Here is a 16240-nt window from a genome sequence, read left to right on the forward strand (position 1 = left end):
CCCCCCCCCCCCCCCCCCCCCCCACTTGGAGCCCAATTATCTTGGCTTCGATAAGAGATATCAAAAATTTGTTAATTAATAAAATATTGGTGATATCCTGATAAACATTTTGTCAGTTGACCACTTTTTTGTATCTTTCACAATATTCGAGATAATTGAGCTTGAAGTTGACGGTTCGAGTGGGTTTCTATTAGAGGAAATGCAGAACCTACAGTAATCCTAATAATTTAAAAGAAGTTCCCAACTATTACGGTTTGCAACGAAACAAGCACTGTGTACCTTTGAAAGTACCATAGACTTTAAAATTACACTTTGAGTCATAAGGAACAGGAAGTTAGAAAGTTTTGATATTTTTTCCAACGATTAGAATGTAAGGATACTGTAATGTAGTTTGATAATTGTTAAACAAAAAAAGCAACGGTTTTTCAAAAATTCCAAAAAAAGCGAAAAAGAGTCAAGTGGTTGTGTGTGGTTGGTCACAGTGTCATAGACATATACATAGATACATGTGAATGTGATCAACATGGTCAAAAGCCGCCGAATCTCCCCTCAATCTCTCCGACGGCTTCTGGCTAGCTAGCTGAAGCCGTGAAAGAGTACACAGATCAGAGAGACGCAGAAGCACAGACAGATGAAGGGGCGGAGAGAGAGAGAGAGAGAGAGAGAGAGAGAGAGAGAGAGAAGTCTTACGTTACGCGTACATTACGTATTTCTCTCTCTCTCCTGTTGTGTATTCTTCTTATTCTAATGCCAAGAAAATCGCCGCCTCGTCGCCACGCCACCGATTAGGTACGGAACGAGAATATAATGGCAAAAAAAGGGAAAATGTCTATAGAGAGAAGAAAGGGATTTCTTCATTTTTTTGGAATTGAAGGAGAAGGGCGGACACTGAGAAATTCCAGAAACTCGAAACACAAAATTTTGGAATTTCCGGAAAATTATTGAAACTTTATCCTTCGGTTCCTGTAAAAGATATCAAAAAACTGTCACAAGCAAAGATGTTTGTCTGGATATAAAAAATAGTAATATAGTTTGATATCTCAAACCGGTAACGAGATAATAAGGCCAAAGGGATGATATTTTTAAGGAGATACACAGATTTCAAAAGTGAAATATCAAGTGTTATTTGAACGTGATCAAAAACATTATTTGTGAAAAAAAACTTTTTTAAATAAAGAACCAAGAGAATTACGTGTTCTCTGACCCCTAGTTACTTCCCGGCTCCGGGCTTCCGGGATTACGGGCTTTCCGGGCTTTCCGGGCTTCCGGGCTTCCGGGCTTCCGGGCTTCCGGGCTTGCGGGCTTGCGGGCTTCCGGGCTTCCGGGCTTTTGAGGATCCGGGCTTGCGGGCTTCCGGGCTTCCGGGCTTCCGGGCTTCCGGTCTTTTGGGCTTCCGGGCTTCCGGGCTTCCGGGCTTCCGAGCTTCCGAGCTTCCGGGCTTTTGGACTTTTGGAGATCTGGGCTTCCGGGCTCCCGTGGATCCTGGGTCCTGGGTCCGTGCTTTTCTGAGGAAAATGCTCTGAAGTTCAATATAATTCTTTTGATTCCAGGAACTGAAATCAGCGGATTCACAATTCACGAGAAACAGGATCATGGTTCAGACTGAAAATAAAAAAGAACTGAAGTGATTGATGTTACCGTATCTTTTTGAAACTGTATTAAATGACAGGTGAAAAATGTGCAACGTATTTTTTGTGGTTTTACAACAACATTCAAAAAATTTCTAGCTGAAAACATATGCAGTACTGAAAATTTTGCAGGGTCTTGGAAATTTTTTTTTTTGCACAGATTTTTGGAACATTGGAATTGCCCGGGATTTCAGGTTGTTGGACCTTCAGACTCTTGGATTTTTGGAAGTTTTGTCAAATTGTACATTGACAATTTTCTAAATTTGAATTTCCGAGTTTCTCAACTTCTGAACCTTAGAATTTCTAAATCTCTGACGTTTAGAATTTATGATTGTTTTTCTGTTTTTTAAAATCCTGTATGTCCGATTTTTCATTAATTTCAGGATTTCAGAATTTCTAAATTCAAATTTTTTTTATTTCTGACATCATTCCTTCAATTCGTCATCATTTTTCCAACCAGAAAGTTAATAATGACAAAACCTGTTAATTTGCTCTCGCACAAAATGAAAAATAATCCAAAAAGTCAATATAACCTCAAAAAAAAGAACTGTACAAAATCACATTTTCAATGAAAAAAAATCTAATTTAAAGGCGCAGGGGACAATTTGGAACATTCTGAAAATGTTTGACCTACTGTATTTTCTTATATTTTCGGTTATTTTTATTCAAATCTCGTTAACCCAAAAATCAATAACGTACTCCGACCAATTAGCTCGAAATAAATTGATCTACGCTGCAATCGCTTCTTATGGTACAGTACCCGATTACTGTATGAATCTTGGATTCAACAATTCTAAGATACGCAGGCAGATTACTGTACCTTGTGATACTGTAGATCCAAATGATACTTGCTCCGGTTTTACGGCTGTTAGCGATGAGGATTCGGCGATTCTGGTGGTTTTTCGAGGGACAACTAGTGATGAGCAATTGGCAGTTGAGGGGATAGAGACAGTGAAGAATCAGGTTTGTGAAGGAATTCTGAAGTTCTGAAATTCTGAGTATATGAAAATTCGGACCATTCTGAAATTCTGAAAAATTCGGAACTTGAAAATTCGAAAAGTTTCAGAAATCCAAAAATACAGAAATTCTGAAATTCAGAAGTTCGGAAATTATGAAACTGAGGAATTCAAAATTTCAGACAATCGGAATCTCCAAAATTCATAAATTCAAAAATTCAAAAACTCTAAATTTCAGATGCCATGGATATCCGGAGGCGTGGTTTCCGAATATTTCGGTGACGCATTCTACAAAATCTGGAATTCTGGAATGAAAGATGATTTCAATTATCTGATTTCCAAACATCCCAATTATCAAGTTTGGGTATGTTTTCAAAATTTTGAAATTTAAAAAAAATCTGAAATTCTGAATATTGGAATTTCTGAGAAATTCTCATAACTCAAAAATTCAGAAAAACCGGAAAACCAGAAATTCCATTAAACTCTGATTCTGAAAAATCGTTAAAGTTCTGAAATTTCGAAATTTTAAAAAATCGCGAAATCACAAAAATGAGAAATTAGGGGAAACGAAAATTCCTGAAAAAATCGAAACCGGAAATTTCAAAAAAAAACTGAAATTTTGGAAAGTTTGAAAAATCCAAAATCTGAAATTTCGAAATTCTAAACAATCAAAAATTCATAAAATCTTGAAATCTGAAAAGATGAAAAGTCAGAAATTCAGAAATGCAGATATTTTCAAAATACGGATCAAAGATACAAAAAAAAAATCGGAAAATCTGAAATTCTGAAAATCGAAAACTCGTGAATCCGGAAATTCATAAAACTCTTAAAATCTGAAAAAACACAAATTTTAAAAATTCAAGGATTCATTGAATCCCGAAATCTGAAAAGTCGGAAATTCGGAAATTCAGAATTTCTGATTTTTGTATAATTCGGAAACACGGAAAATCATTTATTCGGAGATCCAAAAATCCGGAATTTCATAACTTCAGAATCTCATTTTTGGAAACACAGAAATTCTGAAAAATCTTAATTTCTGAAAAAACGGAAGTCTTGAAAAATCTTAAATTCCTAAAATTCTGAAATACTGAAATTCCAGGTAACCGGTCACTCCCTTGGTGGTGCTCTCGCCTCTCTCGCCTCTTCATATCTTGTCTTCAATCATTTAACACCATCTGAAAATCTTCTCCTCGTCACGTTTGGACAACCAAGAACTGGAAATGTGACCTACACTCAAAATTTTGATTTACTCATCGAGAACTCTTACCGTATCACTCATTCTCATGATCCTGTACCCCATTTACCCGGAAAAGGACATCATGGATATTGGCATCATAAATCAGAAGTTTTCTATAATGAAAAAATGACAGGTTGGGAGATTTGTGAAGAGGACGAAGGGCAAAAGTGCTCCAATGCGAATGCGGTGGATTTGGATTTTCAGGTATTTGGAGAGAATGGAGGGGACTGATATAAAAAAAAAACATTTTATCAGTTAGAATTTTTTCGTTATCTCAAACCGGAAACGAGATGATAAGGGTCAAAAGAATGATCTTTTTTAGGAGTTACAACTTGCAAAAACGAAAATTCACGTGTTTTTTAGAAATGATGAAAAAAATAATTGGTGAAAAATTTTTTAATTGTAGAGTTATCAAAACCACGTGATATGATTTAGAAGCCTCTGACCCTAGATGGCCCATTGACCTCGGGAAGAATACTATAAAAGAAGAAGGAAGTAAAGAGAAGAATCAGTTCTCACCTTCTCGGGGCTCCCGAGAGGTGACCCGAAGGAGGCTTCCGGGCTTCCGGGCTTCCGGGCTTCTGGGCTTCCGGGCTCCCGGGCTTCCGGGCTCCTGGACCTCCGGGATCCCGGGGATCCGGGCTTCCGGGCTTCCGGGCTTCCGGTCTTCCGCAATTCCCTGGATCCGGGCTTCCGGGCTTTCGGGCTTCCGGTCTTCCGGAATTCCCTGAATTTGGGCTTCCGGGCTTCCGGGCTTCTGGGCTTCCGGTCTTCCGGAATTCCCTGGATTTGGGCTTCCGGGCTTCCGGGCTTCTGGGCTTCCGGGCTTCCGGGCTCCTGGACCTCCGGAATCCCGGGGATCCGGGCTTCCGGGCTTCCGGGCTTCCGGGCTTCCGGGCTCCTGGACCTCCGGAATTCCCTGAATCCGGGCTTCCGGGGATCCGGGCTTCCGGGCTTCCGGTCTTCCGGAATTCCCTGGATCTGGGCTTCCGGGCTTCCGGGCTTCTGGGCTGCCGGGCTTCCGGGCTTCTGGACCTCCGGAATCCCGGGGATCCGGGCTTCCGGGCTTCCGGGCTTCCGGACTTCTGGACTTCCAGAATTCCGGAGATCCGGGATTTCGGGCTTCCGGAATTCCTGAGATCCGGGCTTCCGGGAATCCGGGCTTCCGGGCTTCCGGGCCTCCGGGTTTCCGGGCTCCTGGATCCGGGCTTCCGGGCTTCCGGGCTTCTGGGCTTCCGGGCTTTCGGGCTTCCGGGCTCCTGGACCTCCGGAATCCCGGGGATCCGGGCTTCCGGGCTTCTGGGCTTCCGGGCTTCCGGGCTCCTGGACCTCCGGAATTCCCTGGATCTGGGCTTCCGGGCTTCCGGGCTTCCGGGCTTCCGGACTTCTGGACTTCCAGAATTCCGGAGATCCGGGATTTCGGGCTTCCGGGCTCCTGGACCTCCGGAATCCCGGGGATCCGGGCTTCCGGGCTTCCGGGCTTCCAGTCTTCCGGAATTCCCTGGATTTGGGCTTCTGGGCTTCCGGGCTTCCGGTCTTCCGGAATTCCCTGGATCTGGGCTTCCGGGCTTCCGGGCTTCTGGGCTGCCGGGCTTCCGGGCTCCTGGACCTCCGGAATCCCGGGGATCCGGGCTTCCGGGCTTCCGGGCTTCCGGTCTTCCGGAATTCCCTGGATCCGGGCTTCCGGGATTCCGGGCTTCTGGGCTTCCGGGCTCCTGGACCTCCGAAATCCCGGGGATCCGGGCTTCCGGGCTTCCGGTCTTCCGGAATTCCCTGGATCCGGGCTTCCGGGCTTCCGGGCTTCTGGGCTTCCGGGCTTCCGGGCTTCCGGGCTCCTGGACCTCCGGAATCCCGGGGATCCGAGGATCCGGGCTTCCGGGCTTCTGGGCTTCCGGGCTTCCGGGCTCCTGGACCTCCGGAATTCCCTGAATCCGGGCTTCCGGGGATCCGGGCTTCCGGGCTTCCGGTCTTCCGGAATTCCCTGGATCTGGGCTTCCGGGCTTCTGGGCTTCCGGGCTTCCGGGCTTCCGGGCTCCTGGACCTCCGGAATCCCGGGGATCCGAGGATCCGGGCTTCCGGGCTTCTGGGCTTCCGGGCTTCCGGGCTCCTGGACCTCCGGAATTCCCTGAATCCGGGCTTCCGGGGATCCGGGCTTCCGGGCTTCCGGTCTTCCGGAATTCCCTGGATCTGGGCTTCCGGGCTTCCGGGCTTCTGGGCTTCCGGGCTTCCGGGCTTCTGGACCTCCGGAATCCCGGGGATCCGGGCTTCCGGGCTTCCGGGCTTCCGGACTTCTGGACTTCCAGAATTCCGGAGATCCGGGATTTCGGGCTTCCGGAATTCCTGAGATCCGGGCTTCCGGGAATCCGGGCTTCCGGGCTTCCGGGCTTCTGAGATTCCGGGACTCCGGGCTTCCGGGCTTCCGGTCTTCTGGGCTTCCGGGCCTCCGAGATTCCGGGCTTCCGGTCTTCCAGAATTCCGTGGATCCGGGCTTCCGGGCTTCCGGGATTCTGGAATTCCGGATATCCGAGCTTCCGGAATTCCGGAGATCCGGGACTCTGGGCTTCCGAGTTTTCGGGGATCCCGGCTTGCGGGCTTCCAGACTTCCGGTCTTCCGGACATTTTAAAAACCTAAAAATCAAAATTTCGGAAATTGGAAAATTCTGACAAAACGAAAAAAAATCGAGAATTCAGAATGTCGCAATTTTCTCAGATCGACTCTTTTGGCAAAAACAAAAAACTGCAAATCATTGAAAATTCAACTTTTTCAATGACCAAAATCTGAAATATGTGAAAAATAAAATAAAAATCCCAATTTATTCCAGGACCATCTCCACTATTTCAACTTGGACATTCTAACTCTTGGCTACTCAAACTGTCAAAACTCCACAAATTCATAATCTCATTCATTTCAATGTCTTTAAAAAACTGCACATAAAAATTGTACAAATCAAGCACCATAGGAATTTTCTGAAACACACAAAAAACCATGTAAATTAGAGGGGGAATTTTTAAAAGGCAAAAATCACAGTATCTCGAATTTGTCAAAAACATCATTAAAAGGCGCTGAAGGATCAAAAAATTTTGGAATTATAGCTCAAAAAGTGTGCACGTGGCTTGCTCGGTGTTGGCCTCCTGGACTTCCGCATCTGTGTACAAATCGTCGCCAATCGATTTGTATAGTGAGGCTGGAAAAAGAAAATAAGGAATTTTCTGAAAATTTTGAAAACCTAGGTATCTAAAGAATGCGGAAATTCTGAAAAATTGGAAAATTGAAAAATTCCAGAATATTCCAATTTTAGAAAAATCCAAAAAATAAGTCAAACCTTTGGCCTTTTTCTCCACTAAATGCTCTCGAATCGCGTATCTCGTCTGTCGAAAACAATTCTGATTGGCCGCTTCGACCACTTTCGGAATCAGTCCTTCATTCAAATTTCTGACGTCAATGAATCTGAAGGCGTCGACGATTTGTTTCTTTTCCAACATCACTTCTACTATCTCATCCGACGCCTTGTTTCGTGCCAATATGTCTACGCCGGACTGCAAAAAAAGTGTTTGAGAACCGCGACATTTTAGAATCGCGACGTTTCAGAACCGCGACTTTCTAGACAGCCTAGACTTATGACGTTACAGAACGCTAACATTATAGAACAGTGATGTTTGAGAACTGAGTCGTTTCAGAACCATGACAGCTTAGAACTATGACGTTTCGGAACTATGGAATTTTAGAGCCATGCTTTAGAAACGGGACGATCGAGAACCACGACGATTCAGAACCACGACGTTTCAGAATCATGCCATTTTAGAACCGTGACGATTCAGAACCAAGCCGTTCTAGATTTACAACTTTCCAGAACTATGTCATTTTAGAACCACAACGTTTCAGAATAACGACTTTTCAAAACCATGAAATTATAGAACCGTCACGTTTCAGAACCGCGACGATTTATAACTATGACAACTTAGAACTTTGACGTTTCAGAACTGCAAAGTTTTCGAACCGCGAAGTGCCATAACTACGTGGTTTCAGAACCACGACGGCATAGAACTGCGACGTTTTGCAACTACGACATTGTAAAACCGCGACGACTAAGAACTATGACATTCCAGAACCGCGACGTTTTAGAATTACGAAGTTTGAAAACCGCGATGTTCCAGAACATAGACTTTATCGAATTGCGACATTTCAGAACCATAACGTTAAAGAACCGAATTTCAGACTGTTTTTTTGGATGCTTTCAGATACTTTTAGATACTTCGTAGCGCTTTATTTTTAGTTGCTAAAAAATCCAAAAAATTCAAATTTCCTACCTGAAAAAGTGTGGAACATCTGGCTTCATAGGACAGTAGGAGGAAGGCGAGAGGTTTCGAATCATTAATAACTCGATAGGTGACAATTTGTTGAAGTTTCGACATTTCTCCGGCTTCTGCCAGTGTCTCAACGACCATTTCAATAAGATAGGCTTCTGGAGATAAGGAGGCGTCGAAGAGGGAACGAAGGTATTGGAGCATTATGTTGGCGACGTACGATTCGGGCAGTGAGGCGTCTTCCTGGAATTTTGATTTGGATTTTGGGATTTTCGGAATTTTTAGAGATTTTTAATTTTGAAGTGGTGGCCTAACTTTTGCAAATTTGGTTTTCTAGGCCNCCGCTTTAAGATGACNTAGNNNACACATCAGGTGCATGTAAGTACATCTTTTTGGATTTTTTAGAATTTTGGATTCTTAAAGTTAAATTCAGACCCCTCCACCTGCTCCTTACCCTTAACGGAATCAACACTGCACTCTGCATTTCCTGTTGGCTCACAATCATTGGATTCCATTTCTCACAGCTCATCACAGGCTTCACTGCCTCATTTTCAGCCGATTTCAGCTCTTTTTCACCGCCACAAATCCTCGTAAATACTTTTCGAATCTGCCTCAAGCTCAAAGCTCGAGCTCGAAGACACGAGAGCAACGTGGCGATGAATAGCTTTTTCTCGTTTTTCCGGCGAGCCAGGTACTCTAACATTGTGTGTTTTTCCGGGATTTCCAGTTGGGATTTTTCGTTTTTTAAGCGGAGAGAATACATGACTCCTCCGGCTGAATCGATGACGACGTCGGGGAGAAAGGTGAACCAGAAGTTGGTGTAGAGTGATGGAGGGGGTTGGTGCTGTGGGTGGGGTTCTGGAAAATTGGAGTTATTGGGAATTTTTAGAGACGTTTAGCCTATTTTTAACGCTAAAATGACTGAAAAATAGGCTAAAAACCGCAAAGAATGACTAAAATAGACTGAAAATAACTAAAAAAAGGATGAAATTGCCCAAAAATGGCGAAAAGGCCAATTTCGGGCAACTTGGGGGTAATCACTTTGGAGTAAGATATTAAAGCTTATTTTTCCTCAAAATCTGATTTTTCTTTAGATCTACGAAGAAGAATACGCCGACAACAGAAGAGTACGAATATGATGACGAGAATGATGACTCAGAAGGCGTGGAATATTACGAATCCAGAGAGCATAACGATGATACTTTTGGAAACGATTTGGCCCAAATAATGAAACATTAATTCCTAATGCTGAACTTTGTTCTTATGTTTCTTCTCGTTTTTAAAATTTTGTCGATTTGAATTTTCTTCTATTTTCCTTGCCATCTTCTGAGACATACTGATTCTCTATTTTGTACCCCCCGTTGAAATTGAGTTTTACACTATTTTGTTTTTTTATTCATAAAAATAAAGTCGTTACTCTACACAAAAAATGATTTCTTCAAAAAATTAGAAAAAAATTTTCTCGAGGTGAAATTTTACTTTGAAGTCCGGAAAAGTCGATTTTTCGTCGACTTTTGTCGATTTTAAGTCGACGCAAAATCGACAAAAGTTTTTTGTTTGCAGTTTTTTGCAAACACAATCAAATGCAAAAATGCAAAAAATAGGTGATTGAGTTTGCGAAAAAAATTCAAAAGTAAATTAGTTCTTTCTACAGCAGAGATGAGCGCAAGAGATTTACGAAAATTTCGGAAGCCGGTTTACTTTCAACAATGAAAAATGCTACCAAAAAGTTGTGAACAGGTCAAACATGTAGATCTCAATGAGAGTTATTTATTGGTATAAAAGTTATCTCATAATAGTGATGGGGAGTTAAGATATGGCGTTTCTTCCGTGTTCCGTCTTCCGTCTGGCACACGGAAGACGGAAGACGGAAGAAAGACTCTATTTAAATAATCCAACAAAATTTCGTAACAATTTTTATATCAATCGATAGCTCTCATTGAGATCTACATTTTGTCTGTTGACAGCTTTTTGGTAGCATTTTTCATTTCGAAGATAAACCGTCTTCCGTAAATGTCCGTAAATCTCTTCCGCACATCTCTGTTCTTCTACAGTAATCTACAGTAATCTTCTCGAAAACCGTTCCCCATCAAACTTCAGACACTGGAAAAATCGAAAAAGAATTTTTGAAAATAGCTAGAAAACCTAAAAAGGCCTAAAAAATTTGCAAAAGAATCGAAGAAAAAAAGAGAGTTTCCAGAAATGGACGAGAAGCGGTTTTTCGTTTTTTTCTTTGTTTGTATATGAATCTACATATAAAATGCCTAAAATACGTCTGGAAACGAGCCAGAAAATGTCAGAAAATAGGCAAAAAATAAGCTTAAAAGTAGACTTGAATTGCCTAAAAATTATCAAAAATTGCCTAACAATGCCCTGAAAAATAGCAATGATTGAGCCAAAATGGCTTGAAATAAAGTTTAAAATAGGCTAAAAATGACCGAATTACGGCTAGAAACTCATCAAGAAACGCCAAAAAATGACTCCAAAGTACCCTAAAAAACAGAAAAAAAAAGCTAGAAAGGACTGAAAAAAGAGGGGGAAATATCTCTAAAACGGCTTACAACGACCGATTTTTAGCTATTTTTAGCCTTTAGCTTTCAGTTTTCAGCCAATTTCTGACCCATTTTGAAGTCATTTTTGGCGTGATTTGAGCCAATTTCCAGTCATTTCAGCGTAGAAAACGGCTAAAATTAGGCTAAAAATAGTAAAAAAACAACGCAAAACTCGACTAAAACTGGAAAACCTGCTAAAAGTTGGCTCAAAAACCCTGCCCGAAATTGACTTAGAAACGGTAAAAATCATACTTGTAACGGGCCGGGCTTTTTCCCGAATTTCGGAGGCCCGGCCCGGACCGGCGGGCCTGTCATTCCACAAGTTTTGAAAATTAGAAAAAAACACATAAAGGGGGATTATGTGATCCCTTATGTGATTTTTTTCGATCAAAAATTTTTTTTCGAGTTTTAAAAATATTTTTTGATCAAACAGACAAACAATCCAAAAACACAAAAAAATAATGGAGAAAATTGTATTGAGAGCTTAAAATTTGGCTCAAAATGACAAAATTTTTGCTACCGGGCCTTCTGGGCCGGGCCCGGGCCTTGAAAATTTCCTCAGGCCCGGCCCGGGCCCGGGCTTTGGCGGGCCGGCCCAGAATTTTACAAGTATGGTAAAAATGACCAAAAATAACTTAAAAATTGGCTAGAAAAATAACAAAATGTGAGCTAAAAAGGCTTGAAAACATGCTGAAAATAAGCTAAAGATCGACTAAATAGTCTTTACGACTCCTGAAAAAATAATCAATTTTTTTCCTGATTTCTGGCCATCATTAGTTATTTTAAGCCTATTTTCAACCATTTTTTTAAAGCATGCTGACCTAATTTTTAACTAAATTTAAGTCATTTTTAGGCTATTTTTATCCTATTTTCAGTTACTTTTTAGCCTAATTTCAAATTTTTTTTGGCCTATTTTCTTCGAAATTTCGAAATTTTTCAAGAAATTCCAAAAAACGCACCAATCGTAGTGGTAACCAATGGCGAATGCGACTTGCTCGGCGAGCTGACTTTAATATCAAAAATCAGGGATTTTTGAGATGACTGATGATGAATAATCACCAAATTATCAATGACATGAATACCGCAGCCGCCGTTGAAACCCAAAATGAGCGAGTGCTTGAATTGGGGTACTGTAGTGGCGTCGAACGGTAGCTCGTACAAATCCAACATTGTCGCACTTCGATTACTGTATCGGAACACCATTACGTACACTTTGCCGTAGCTGAAAATATGGAGGGTTTGGTTTGGCGGTAATTTTGAATTTTAGGGAAAATTTTCAGCGACTTTTAGCTCGATTTTTCGGTTTTTTTCGAAAAAAAATATTTTATAAAACTTTTTCCGATTTTTAAAATTTTTTTCCGATTTTTCCGATTTTTTCAGAATTTTTTCCGGTTTTTTTTCCGATTTTTTTCTGAATTTTTTTCAGATTTTTTTTTCATAACTAATTTTAAATTTTTTCCGACTTTCTTCGGGATTTTTTTCCTATTTTTTTGGATTTTTTTTCCTATTTTTTTCATAATTTTTTCCGATTTTTTTCAGATTTTTTTCTATTTTTACCAGAATTTTTTTCAGAATTTTTTCATAATTAATTTAAAATTTTTTCCGACTGTTTTCGAGATTTTTTTTCCGATTTTTTTTTGATTTTCCGATTTTTTTTTGAATTTTTTCCGATTTTTTTCCAATTTTTTTCATAATTTTTCCCGATTTATTAGAATTTTTTGTTCAGGAAAAAATTCAAAAAATGTTTTTTTGAAAAATTTTATGATTAAAAAAATTTGAACAAAACGAATTTTTTAGAGAAGTAAAAATATAAAAATTGATAATTTTTGAAACTTCACAAAATTTTTTTTTGAAATTTTTAAATTCCCGCCTATCACATATCACTTTTTCCCATATTTCCCTCTCACATTGCCGCAATCGCCGCGTCTTTCTCCAAAAAATTCTCCTTAGAAATCGATCCACCGAAATCGACTTCGAAATTTTTCATCCGAGTGAATTGCGAGTGAGCAACGATGATTGGTTGCAGATTTGAGCAAGATTGACCATTAGCGATGAGCAATAATTGGCTGGGGGCCTCAAATTTGTAATTTTTGAAATCAAAATTTTTATTTTATTTTTTCAAAACTTTCCAAATCAAACTAACATAATAAATGGCCCATGCGGCATTCACATTTGTCGCTTTTATCAGTTTCGACGATTTCTTATCCTCATTTATGAATAAGAGCTCAGCACTGTGATTATTGACAAGAAGCAACTGAAAATTTCAAATTTCCAGAATCCCCCCAAATTTTCCAGCTCAAAACCTGATTATTAGTGACCCATTCAACTGCCAACAACGGTTCCTTAGATTTTGTGCTGACATTTAGCTCTAGACACAACGAATTTTCAGTTTTTTCTAGAAAAATTATATCGGCGGTGTTCGGGGAGCGTTGCATTGCACAGAGCCGCCCATCTGGTGAGAGCTTTACTGTAGAAGGTTCCCCACGATCTTTTGTGCGGACATTCATGATTTTATCGTTTTGAAGACTCTTTGAAGTCATCCCAAGCGCTCCGTTATTCCGCATTGTGCAAATTCGTTGGCTAGAGGTGTCGAAAAAATTGCGAGTGATGTTTCCATCGTGTGCCGAGCGATCGGGCTCGAATGGGATGAATTGGGCACCTAGTTCTAGCATTTCTGGAAATAGTTCATTGATTTTTTTTTCAAAAATTTTGGCTAAAAACAGGGCTGTCCAAAACGAAGGCCGGGCCTCGGCCGGCCTCGAAAAAGCCTCGGCCGAAGAAAAAAAGGCCTCGGCGCGCTCCATTGAGAAAAAGCCTCGCGAGGCCTCGGCCGGCCGAGGCCGGCCTCGCAAATGTGACTACGGTCAGCAAGTCGCATATTTTACGACAAGTTGCGTATTTTTTTTAATTTTTTGTTTTTTCTCGCTCTTTTTCAGCAAATCACGATTTTTCGAGAGTTTTCTCGATTTTTCCATCGATCTGTGGCGACATGAACATTTCGAACGCCAGTGATGGTCGGTTTAAGCCGATTTATTCATTTGTTATAACCGTTATTCAATTTCAGACACAATTCAGATGCCTCAATGGTTCATTGATCCCAACAAAATCGATTGTGAATTAGTGATAAAGAACAAAAAGGAAGGATTCGGCGGTTTTTATGCTAGTTGAAATTTTTTTTTGTTGAAAAAATTAGTTCTTTTTCAGAAAAAATGCACTGATAAACAGGGATACATGCGAGTGGTGTTTGTTCATCATGCGACCGGCGCAGAGAACGCCGTCAAATTTTTAAAGTGTGAATCTTGCTCGAGCATTATAGGAGATAACGGTGGCCATTTGCAGTAGGCAAAAACATTTTTTATATTAATTATGATGAAACTATAGGCGCCACCAGAAAAAACACAGTACATCTGGAAATTCTACGTCCCGTAACGTTTTGAATGCTTCAAAACTGGATGTATCGAGATTGCTGTCACGATTTTTTGCCACCACTGGAAGGCCATTGCACGAAATGGAAAATTCTTCGTTTAGAACGTTGGTCGGCGATTTATTGAATCTCGGGTATAATTATTTTTTAAAAAAGTTCTCATTGTAAATTGTATTGTTCAGCAAGCGAATGGATCCAACATCAGTACCAATGTCGCTTATTCCCAGCAGAAGTTCTACGCGACGGTATACCTTGGAAAAACTGGACAATGAAATTGCAAAGTTGCGAACTCTGGTGATAATCGACTCATGGCCATTTGTAAAAGGGAATTTTCAGGTGTTGCCTATTGCGAAATCGGGATACCTATCGTTCATGGCTGATTTTGGAAGAGTTCACGAAGATTTTTTGTGCCTGAAGGCTTCTTATTTGGAAGAAAGGATTGACGAAGATGGTAGTCTGAAATGGGTGACACTCGTCGTTCCAATCGCCTATATGTCAGTGTCCGGAGATTTGAAAGATGCGAATAATGTACGTGATGCTATCAAGTTCACTTGCCAAGACTACATTTCAGATTTTCATTATGATCAAACAAGCCGTTTTGAATTTTTTTGGCGAAGATTTGGATTTGAAGACTGCATTTTTAACAGCGGACGGAGCTCATAATATTCGTCGCTGTGCAACAGATCATTTTAACCAATGTAAGCTTCACTCAATTTGCGAGTGCCTAAATGGGTTGGTTTCCAGATGTCCGCTGCTTCGCTCATGCGACTGATATCATTGGAAAACGAACACTGCTTCCTTATAAATCAACAATAGTTTCCCCTCTTGAACGATCGATTTTGAAAAACTATTCCGATCTCCTGGAATTGTGTCGACTGTTCACAATGAGTCTCAAAAAGGACCGAGCGGTAATTTCTTCAAAGTTACACATGTTTCACTACGGAATTTTAGTTGTACAAGGAAATTGGCGTGTCTCTTTTGGATGTAGTCCCAACACGATGGTTCTCTGGATTTAAGTGTCTTGTTGCGGTTTACAAAAACATTGACAAATTAGGATCCTTTATTGCCGAGATGACCCCAACTTCTGCTTCGCACCTGGACGAACTGCTAAAAATAGAAAATAGAATCAGATACAAAGAACTATCTGATGTAATGGATCCATTACTACAATCGAATACATATTTCCAGGTTTATCAACTCAAACAGAATGCTGTTAATAATTAACATTTTAAGGAGAATTCGGACAGTTTGAAAGATGTGGCTGTGTTTGTCGTTAGCTTAATGGATGAATTTGATCGATTTTCGGTAGCTGGAGAGAAAGAGGTTCTTGTCAAATTCGCGAAACAAGCAACGAGAAAAATGTGCACAGATCTCGATACCATTCATTTTGTAGCCACCTATTTGAATCCTCCGTCTAAAGATTTACATGAGTTACAATTGAGATACGATCGGCATCAGGTACTAAAGAAAACGACGAACACTGTAACATGAACTAGTGTGTAAATTTCAGATTCCGATTGATATCGTGAACGATGCTCAGAAGCTTCTGGACGATTTGGGAAAAAGTTTTGAGGAAATGAGATATCAGGCGCCACCACAAAGCCAACCACCTGCACGTCATCTCACTTTCCTTCAACGTACTCTGGGCGGATCAAGCGCCCCAAAAAGCAGTTCGCTTCATCAAGAACAGCAGCAATACGAGAGAGACACCAGAAGTATGCCTGCATCAAAATTTTGGCCTCTGGCAAAAAGCTCCTATCCAATTTTGCACGAAATCGCCCGAAAAGTTCATGCGATTCAAGCTTCGGAAGCAGATGTAGAAAGATCTTTTTCAATCATAAAAAACTTGTACACACCAAATCGTCAGAGCCTGGACTTAAAAATGCTGGAAAAGTTGATGATTTTCAAAGAAAAAGATCGATTCGACACAGGCGAGACTTGAAGATTTTGATGCATGAACACAAGCTTTTTTTGTTAATTTTCTTGAATTTGTTGTCATTTTCTCTCCCCTGTTATCTCAGTGTTGAATAAAAGATTTCTTGACTTCCTCCTTTTTTTAAATGCTCTAAATATCGAAAAATCGAGAAAACTCTCAAAAAATGCCTGATTTGCTGAAAAAGAGCGAGAAAAAACAAAAA

At 40.8% G+C, this 16240-nt stretch overlaps 4 protein-coding genes across 4 annotated transcripts in view; 2 read left to right on the forward strand and 2 right to left on the reverse strand.

Annotated features, from left to right (window-relative positions):
* Positions 1 to 1237: 1237 nt before the first annotated feature.
* Positions 1238 to 6779, reverse strand: CBG01089 (the record flags this gene model as incomplete). The annotated part of the gene is made up of 3 exons (XM_002635826.2): positions 1238 to 1519; positions 4341 to 6421; positions 6704 to 6779. 3 exons carry the CDS (start codon positions 6777 to 6779, stop codon positions 1238 to 1240), a joined length of 2439 nt encoding a protein of 812 aa, XP_002635872.2.
* CBG01090 lies at positions 2250 to 4052 on the forward strand (the record flags this gene model as incomplete). Its single annotated transcript, XM_002635827.1, has 3 exons — positions 2250 to 2591; positions 2823 to 2948; positions 3684 to 4052. 3 exons carry the CDS (start codon positions 2250 to 2252, stop codon positions 4050 to 4052), a joined length of 837 nt encoding a protein of 278 aa, XP_002635873.1.
* Positions 6780 to 6908: 129 nt separating the features above from the next.
* Positions 6909 to 13242, reverse strand: CBG01087 (the record flags this gene model as incomplete). Its single annotated transcript, XM_045237008.1, has 8 exons — positions 6909 to 7006; positions 7145 to 7358; positions 8130 to 8369; positions 8581 to 8984; positions 11638 to 11900; positions 12586 to 12752; positions 12822 to 12932; positions 12982 to 13242. The coding sequence occupies 8 exons, from the start codon at positions 13240 to 13242 to the stop codon at positions 6909 to 6911; spliced, it is 1758 nt and encodes a 585-aa protein (XP_045091739.1).
* Positions 13243 to 13285: 43 nt separating this feature from the next.
* Cbr-wrb-1 overlaps positions 13286 to 16240 on the forward strand; it is a gene marked incomplete at both ends in the record, with an annotated part of 7188 nt that continues 4233 nt past the window's right edge. Inside the window, 11 exons of the mRNA XM_045237009.1 lie at positions 13286 to 13568; positions 13615 to 13692; positions 13743 to 13837; positions 13883 to 14016; positions 14060 to 14236; positions 14285 to 14630; positions 14674 to 14800; positions 14847 to 15010; positions 15054 to 15290; positions 15336 to 15560; positions 15613 to 15918. Of these exons, the coding sequence (XP_045091738.1) occupies positions 13286 to 13568; positions 13615 to 13692; positions 13743 to 13837; positions 13883 to 14016; positions 14060 to 14236; positions 14285 to 14630; positions 14674 to 14800; positions 14847 to 15010; positions 15054 to 15290; positions 15336 to 15560; positions 15613 to 15918 (2172 nt within the window). The remainder of the gene's footprint in view (positions 13569 to 13614; positions 13693 to 13742; positions 13838 to 13882; positions 14017 to 14059; positions 14237 to 14284; positions 14631 to 14673; positions 14801 to 14846; positions 15011 to 15053; positions 15291 to 15335; positions 15561 to 15612; positions 15919 to 16240) is intronic.

Source organism: Caenorhabditis briggsae (genome assembly GCF_000004555.2).
Source record: "Caenorhabditis briggsae complete genome, chrV, whole genome shotgun sequence".
NCBI lineage: Eukaryota > Metazoa > Nematoda > Chromadorea > Rhabditida > Rhabditidae > Caenorhabditis > Caenorhabditis briggsae.